This window comes from Pantherophis guttatus, chromosome 1 (genome assembly GCF_059756535.1).
Source record: "Pantherophis guttatus breed Tessera chromosome 1, ASM5975653v1, whole genome shotgun sequence".
Lineage (NCBI taxonomy): Eukaryota > Metazoa > Chordata > Lepidosauria > Squamata > Colubridae > Pantherophis > Pantherophis guttatus.
The window spans coordinates 115,557,990-115,566,620 of record NC_142063.1 but is presented as its reverse complement, the minus strand read 5'-3'; the positions used below and the strand labels follow the sequence as shown (position 1 = coordinate 115,566,620).

At 40.5% G+C, this 8,631-nt stretch overlaps 1 protein-coding gene across 1 annotated transcript; it reads left to right on the top strand.

Annotated features, from left to right (window-relative positions):
• Positions 1–2,823: 2,823 nt before the first annotated feature.
• LOC117656664 (olfactory receptor 5G9-like) lies at positions 2,824–3,756 on the top strand. The gene has a single exon (XM_034404847.3). It carries the CDS (start codon positions 2,824–2,826, stop codon positions 3,754–3,756), a length of 933 nt encoding a protein of 310 aa, XP_034260738.3.
• Positions 3,757–8,631: the final 4,875 nt, after the last annotated feature.

Below are 8,631 nucleotides of genomic sequence, written 5' to 3'. Positions count from 1 at the left end.
TTCATTCATCCTCTTTCTGAATTTCACTTGAGACCACCGGCAGAAGAAAAAAGTACCCACAAATTTCAGTTAAAGAGCTTGTATCTATCTGTTGCCCATCCTTGTTTTATGAAACTCTTCTGCTGTGACCTCACCTACATAGTCTCTCTGGAGAGTCCACTGATCTCCATACTAAGGTAACCTTAAGTTTTCCTTAGCTGTCCTGGTGTTCAATTAGGATTTTTTCCCCCATAATAGAAATTATTTTATCCTAGATACAATCAGAGACACCTGGCTAACTGTTCTGCCGGCAGTGCTCTCAACGGATCCCATTCAGGAAGTGGGATCAACATAGCACTGATTAAACACTCTAGTTTGGTGCAGGTCTACCTCTTTCCTCCTGACCTTCAAGAACTGGAGATCCAGTGAGTGCCCAGCTTGGAGACATGGACCACCCCAAACAAGATTTTCTTTTGCATAGCCAGTGTTTTGTGGCCTGTCAGCCGCTGGCCCCTCCAACAGCCAAATCAGAGAAGGAGGAGGTGTGGTAGTCAGGGTCAGCATTAAGGCAACCTGAGAACTCCAAGGGGGAAGAGGAAATGGAGCTGGCAGAGAGAGAGACAGAGGCAGAGCCTGGGCCTGGGCCTGGGCCTGGGCCTGGGCCTGGGCCTGGGCCTGGGCCATCTGTCAAATGGAGAGTCAACAGTCCCCAGGTCTGGAGGTGGTTGATGAGGAAGAGGAGGAACAGCTGGGTCCAGTGCCCTGATGCGTGGACGTGCAGAAGGCAAAGAAGAAGAGAGCAGTAGAAATTCGTGGCCTGGTCCTTGGGAAGGAAGAGCCACTGCTGCTAGCGAAGCCCCACCCTAATCTCTGGGGATAAAAGGCAGGGGGCAGAGATGAATAGATGTGGCAAACAACTATTCATGTTCCAGCCAGCTGGACTTGTTAGCCTGTGTTGGGAGAGAAATCATTTGCCGGGGCTGCTGGCACTCCTAATAAAGGAATCTTTGAGTTAATTTCAGAAGGTTTGTTGTGTTTGGAGAGTTGGGTCAGAACACAGTGGCTGAACCTAGGTTCTCCTTGATTGACCCTTATCTACTTTTTTGGTGCCCTACATGACTCTCCACTCTAACCAATCTAAATGCAGAAAATGCTTTGGCTACAAAGAAAAACCTGACTAGACTTTTTTCCCAAACTGCAAAGTAAGATTCCCTTGATTAAAGGCAGAGTAAGATTGATGAAACATGTAGGTAATCTCCAAGATCCCCCTCAGCCCTTTTATTTATCTCTCACATGGTTTCACCAATTACACCTCAATCTCATCTCCATAATTAACCACCTCCCGTGTTTTAAAGGAGAAAATCTGGCACAATGCTGAACCACTTTAGGCAGAGGAGCCATTTTAGCTGTTGGCCAAATTACAGAGTATCTGCTTTAAGAAAGAAGGCAGGAACGTGCCATTCCCATTTCAAGATGCCATTGTAAAATAAAACCTATTCAATATTTTATGGAAAACAATTTTTTAAAAAATGTTTAAGGAAATCAGTGTGAAAGATGTGTATAAAACTACTTAGAGAATTTTAGAATAAAAGGGCTGGAGGGGATCTTGGAGATCATCTTAGAGATCTCTTGCAGCAAAGGAGGGTGCACTACCCAAATAGGCGATTTCTAACAGTACTGGATCTCTTACTGTAATCCACCTTCTATATGTCAACCATTCAAATACATAAGGACATCTGTCCGGACTCTTGGAGATCTGACCTGTTCCGCAGATTCCAAGGCACAGGTGTATTTTGCAAAGACAGTCAATGAGAAACAGGCAGAAACTGAAGCACCTTCATATTAAATACATTTTTTTTTCAATGCAAGTAATCTTTATGCCCTCTGGAACAAAATAATAATAATAATTGGTTATTACCTGATGGTGGCAGTAAACTCCCCAAACTCTAGTAAGAAGGCTGAAGGACAAATATAAAGACGCCTTTCTGTGCTGCAAGGCAAGAAATCCATCTCAACGAGTCCTTCTCTGGAACCCAGGCATGCTTTTCTCTAACCTGAAAAAAAGGATCCTCTCTCTGCAAAATACAATTTAATCCCAGGTAAGAGTGATTAGGGTTACAGTCAGGAACAAAAAGGAAATAAACCTAAATAATATATCATTTCATGGTTGACAGTGGGGAAAATTCAGTATTACAGCATAAAGAGATTAGGGCATTTATGGGATATGATTTCAGGACAAAGGAAATATAAAATTGTAAAATTTGGAAAGGTTAAGAGGCATGTTTAGTACTATTTTTCTTGAAATTTCACATGATGTGTGTAATCTGGTTTTTCTTAAATCAACTTTCACTTGTTATCCAAACTTCCTATTTTTTTAGGTGACAGCTGAAATTGGGAATTTTTTAAAAAAAAATTAATATTTTATTATAACACAATATGACAAACGCATAACATACAACATATAAATATATCTTCTTTTTTAAACAATGTTTCTTGGTGGTCTTCTTTCCGTTTTGTATCTTTTCCCCCATATCTCTCTTATTATTTCATTTTCTTCATTGTCCCTTTTTCTTTGATTACATTGTATTTTCTAACACTAATAGTCTTACTTTTATACATTTCTATATATTTATTATATACATGTTTTACGTTTTTAGATTTTCCCCTGTATTTATTATTCTCTAGAGAAAATTTCTAGAAATTGAGAAATTTTTTTGTGCAAAAAAAAAAAAAGAGTTACATGTGGGAATGTCCTTTTCTGGATCTTCTTCCATTCGTTGTCAAAGTTTTGTGACATGTTGCAGCTAAGCTTACTTTCTACTTTTCTTTGCAGAAAAAGCGTGCATGGCAAAAGCAAATCACACACTGGTGTATGAATTCATCCTGCTTGGATTTGCTGGGTCGCCAGAATTACAGATTTTGCTCTTCATTTTCTTCCTGATAATTTATTTCATTACCTTGCTGGGAAATTTTGGGATGTTTCTGTTAATCCAGATAGACTCTCGACTTCACACCCCCATGTACTTCTTCCTTAGTAACCTGTCATTACTTGACCTTTGCTATTCTTCTGTGGTCACCCCAAAGATGTTGATAGATTTTGTATTAGAAAGCAAAACCATTTCCATAAGCGAATGTGCAGCACAAATGTGGTTTTTTGCCTTCTTCGTGGCTGCTGAAGGTTATCTCTTAGCATCCATGGCATATGATCGGTATGTAGCTATTTCTAACCCATTGCTTTATACGGTTATGATGTCTAAAAAAGCCTGTCTGTTACTCTTAATTCCACCTTGTTTTGCTGGACTATTAAATGCCATGACACATACAGTTATGACTTTCCAATTAACTTTCTGCAAGTCCAAGATCAATCATTTTTTCTGTGATATCCCTGCTGTCATATCCCTCTCCTGCTCTGAGACACAAATCAACAAGATGGTGCTTTTTATCATGTCCTTCACTCATGGCTCTCTCAGCAGCATTTTTATTATTATCTCTTACATCTATATTCTTTGTGCCATCCTGAGGATCCGATCTTTGGAGGGCCAGCGGAAGGCTTTCTCCACCTGTTCCACCCACTTCACTGCTGTTTCCATCTTCTATGTCACCCTCTTCTGTATATATGTGCGGCCCAGCCATAGCTTCCTACCAGACCAAGGCAAGACGTTTTCTGTGTTTTATACAGTGGTCATCCCCATGTTAAACCCACTGATCTATAGCATAAGGAACAAGGAAGTACAAACTGCTGTAGGCAGGGTGATCAGAAGAAAAGGACTTTTATAAACTAAATTAAGATTTCCAGCTTTGTGCAAAATGAAAATGACTAATTTTAATATTTTGCTTTTTATGGAATAAAGTCTGATTTTGTAGTAATCATAGTAACAACTGAGGCAATTCTGAGCTTGTCTGAATCTTAATAAATTCTTTTTGGTGACTTTTTTCTATGCACAGACACACATACATACAAAACAGTGCCTTGTTTTTCTCTTGATATACATTCTGCCCTAAGGAGTGGGGACATATATTTTCCCATAACTTTCCATACAGAATGTGGAGCTCATCCTGACTGGGAGATTCTGGAATTTACAATCTTCACGTACCTAGGGACCACCAGCCTGGTAAAATATTTTCTACCTTTAAGGAGAAGGATTTGGGTTGGGTTTTTTTAAGTTCATTTTCCTTTTAGGTTTTTCAAATGGCTCTCTATAGGCTAAAGTCACAGGGTCTCATACAATATTATAGAACCTTAAGTGTAGCCCCCAGAATCCTTCAATTCAATTCCACTGAATTGAAATTCCTACAGAAAGGGAAATTTGATAGCTAAACGCCAAGTAACAATGCTGGGCATATTTCTTTTACTGGATTTCATTTACTTTATGTTAAAATTAGAGGCTCAGCAAGGCCCTACCTTGTCTGAGCTCAGAGGTTAAGCAAGGTCAATCATTGTTATTTTTTTAGAAGGAATCCCAGTCAAAAAATGCCTGCTGGAAGAAGGCCATGGGAAATCATTTCTGCGAGGTTGCCCAAAAAAATCCCTCATAAATATATGGATATTTTCTCAACCCTGGCACAGTGCTCAAAGGCCAGCATTCAGCCCTCTCAAAGTTTGTTTTATAGCTTTATGGTAGAAGACATTTGTGGAATCTGTGTGGGGTTCATGTGGTCAGTTAGTCAGGATGGAAAAAGTTCCTGAAAATTCATTCAATCATTCAGTCATTTTCTCTTTATCTTTCATTTAAAACTATAGGCAGGGGAAAAAGCAGCCACAAATCTGAATTAAGAACATTATATCTGTTTCCAAAAATGTTTTATTAAACTCTTTCTTCTACTATGTCCTTATGAAATAGTCTCCATATAATTTCCAGCCCTTACCCTAAGGCAGGGGTGGGCAACTATGACCCTTTTATGACTCGTGGACTTCAACTCCCAGAATTCCTGAGCCAGCCAAGTTAGCTCAGGAATTCTGGGAATTGAAGTCCACAAGTCATAAAAGGGCCATAGTTGCCCACCTCTGCCCTAAGGCAATCTTCAGACTGATGCAGGCCTATTCTGTTCCTTTCAGAGCAGGAATATTCAGTTCATTCAAAGTGCACTTTCCTACTCTATCCACCAGCTCTCCAAGGCAGCACTCAACTTGGATGCTTGATCATACTTCATGGTTTAATTTCTCCCCATGTCTGTCAGTTGTTCAAGCTATTTTTAATGGGCTAAGCGTTCTTCTGAAGTATTGCTAAACACATCCAAAAAAGGACTCCTTTTGAATACATCAATCCAAAAGATTTGCACAAACTGAGAATAGGTTTTGACAAACCTGGTAATTGGCTATCAGAGTATGCTGGTTCCTCCAGGTTCAACACCATTCCACACTAATCAGAATGATGGGTGGATGTTTTTTTCCCAACTAATGATATCTGGGTAGGGGGGGAGAGGAAAACAAATCCACAATCCCTGTACATAACATGACCTGTATACAATAAAAAAGGACAGCCCATTTTGCTGGAATATCATTCCAGTGGCAGGATAGGAATCTCCAGCGGAGGGAGTCACTTACATGACTGTATAGTTTTCTGCAGCCTCAAGAAAGAAATACATGTTAACTCATGTATTAGGAAATACATAACTCAGCCCTAAGGAAGAAGCATCACTGTGTGCCCAGACACTCATTCCATACAAGATTATGCCAAGGCCATATTTTATTCCAAGTTACAGACCTTCCAAACAATTTGGCAGGGGTGTGTTTTTTCTCATATTTTAGACAACAGGCCAACTGCTGGCTGGAAGATTCAGTATTCTGTGTAAGTCTTAAATAAACAAGTTAAGGCAAGGAAAAGCAGTGATGAAAGAGGGGTCCCAAAGGTGCTTTTTCAAAAGGCAACTGGGCTTCCTTTGTTTTTCCTTGAAGACGTTTTGCTTCTCATCCAAGATCTTCTTCTATTCAGTTCTTCAGAACTGAAGAAGCTTTTGGATGAGAAGCGAAAAGGCTTCAAGATAAACAAAGAAAATCCAGTTGCCTTTTGAAAAAGCACCTTTGGGATAACCATGACCTGGATGACCTGGAGACCATAGACACGAAAGAGCTGTCTTTTTAAAAGTACATGTCCAGGCTCTATTCTCTTCTATTCTCTTAATGTTCTGACCTAGGCTTCCTGAGTCAATAAAACACACAAGTAGTCCTAAAAACCTCTTTTATTGCAACAGTTGTGAATTCTGTTCATTCGCAGATGAGTCCCAAATAGTTGTAAAGAGTCCTTCAGGATAAGGCTGATAATCATTCACCTTTATCTCCCTTGACACGCTGCCAAAGACCTAATTAGCAAAGCCACACTGAGTCCAGAATCAAACAGAGCTTCAGACTTTAAACTGAACAGAATTAACAATGTTGCTTCCTGCAAAGGCCCACATGCCTTTGCTCCTCTTTTAAGTATTATGGGAGGGGTCAATCATCTCCAAGCCCTACTCCCGAGTCATCCCTTTTGTTTTAACTGTTCTTGCCTCTTGGCAGCTCTGTGCATGCGCGCACTGAGAACAGGTTCCCCCTGTTCCTCTGCCTCGCTGAAGTCCGACACTGGAGGCTCCAGAGGCAGCACGTACCATTTTCTCTACAGTCCTCTGTAGCAGCTTCTCTCGTTTTTCTTAAAAAGGCTCAAACATATTATTTTCCTCACATGATTCATATTCAACTTTGTCAAGGTTGCTCCTATTATGTCCCAATGAGCTCACAATACAACTCTAAGAGGACCTACTTAGAAAGAAGCAAACTACACTGACTTCAAAGGCATCTGCATAGTGCTGTAGCCATCGCTGACTTTTATAAGGAAATGTAGTGCACCTCCTTGCTATACAGACTAGCTGTAACACGCTATATATAAAAGACTCCAGATCCAGGTCCATTTAGGAACTGAATAGGCTCATATCTGACATCCTAGAGCCGTGATGGCTAATCTTTTTGCTGTCGCGTGCCAAAAGTGGGGGGAGCACGGGGGGGGTCGCATGTGCGCATGCCCACACCCATAATTCAATGTGCCTCGCCACCCCACACATGTGCACGTGACCCCCCCACTCTTTCCCTCCTTTTGGCACATGATGGCCCGGTGAGCACAGTAGGCCCATTTTTCGCTCTCCCCAGCCTCCAGAGGCTTTCTTGGAGCCTGGGTATGGTGAAAACGGCCTTCCTCACCCACCTGGAGGCCCTCCAGAGGCCAGAAACAGCCAGTTTCCAGACTTCCAGTGCACCCGGAAGGCCTGAAAATCAGCTGGCCGGCGCGAGCATGCACACTGGAGCTAAGCTAGGGCAACACTTGCGTGCCCACAAATATGGCTCCATGTGTCCCAGGTGGCACGAGTGCCATAGGTTCGCCATCACGGTCCTAGAGAATCGCTACCAACCAGTCTGCAGAGTAGAAGTAGAATATCTGTGGCCCTCCAGGCAAAACTACAATTCCCAACAGTCTCAGTTCAGAAGTATATGGAAAGCCACTATAGGTAGTCCTCGACTTACAACTGTTTGTTTAGTGACCATTCAAAGTTACAACGGAACTGAAAAAGTGATTTATGACCATTTTTCACACTTGCAGCATCCCTATGGTCACATGATCAAAATAATTCAGATGTTTAGCAAGTGGTTCATATTTATGACGGTTGCAGTGTCCTGGAGTCATGTGATCCCCTTTTGCAACCTTCTAACAAGCAAAGCCAGATTCGTGGAAGCCAGATTCACGTAACAACCATGTTACTAACTTAACAAATGTAATGATTCACTTAACAACTGTGGCAAGAAAATTCGTAAAATGGGGCAAAACTCACTTAACAAATGTTTCACTTAGTAACATAAATTTTGGGCTCAATTGTGGTCGTAACTCGAGGACTACCTGTACTGAGCTACATAGACAACGATGTAACATTAAGGTAATTTCTTACATCATTTTTCTAACATGCTTTTTGGAGTTACAGTATCAATGGATGCAGCCAGCATGGTTCTCTAATTTTTGTGATGAGCTGCAGTGCCTGAAACAGCTACCATGAAAGGAAGTCTTAATTAGACATGAGGAAATATCAGAAAGAAAACAGCACTTTCAGTTGTCATAAAATTTAATCTTGGCAAGCTTGTAGAGAAGTTCAGTGTTGTTATAAGACTGTTATATTTGAAGGTATGATATGAAAATCTGTTAGAGAAGAGATGAGTTGATGTGTCTGAGTGAAAATTACATTAATATAAATGAGATAGAATTAAGATGTAGAGGTAAAATATGACCTTGATTCTTGTCCAGAGGAAGACTATTTAAAAAACATGCAAATAATAAATCTGTTTAATATTAACAATAGCATATTTGAAATTACACTGGCAAGTACCAATTGCAGTCTCAATCGATTTCTATGAAATTTTAGTTACAGACAGAAATAAACATGTGAACATTACCCATAACCAGCTGAAACTGGGGGACCTTGAAAATGTTGAGCTAACGTCTAATTAATAGAATAAATACTATTACCTTTCTTAAATTGTAGTTGCTCTAGATTACCTATGCATCACCATGTATTTCTCAAAGAATGGCTCTCTCCAACTTGTATACTGAATATATTATGACCTTCCGTCTTCTAGTGCAAACTGCTTTGTTGCTCGAAGGTACAGGATGGTTCTGACAGGTTTTCAGTGACAGG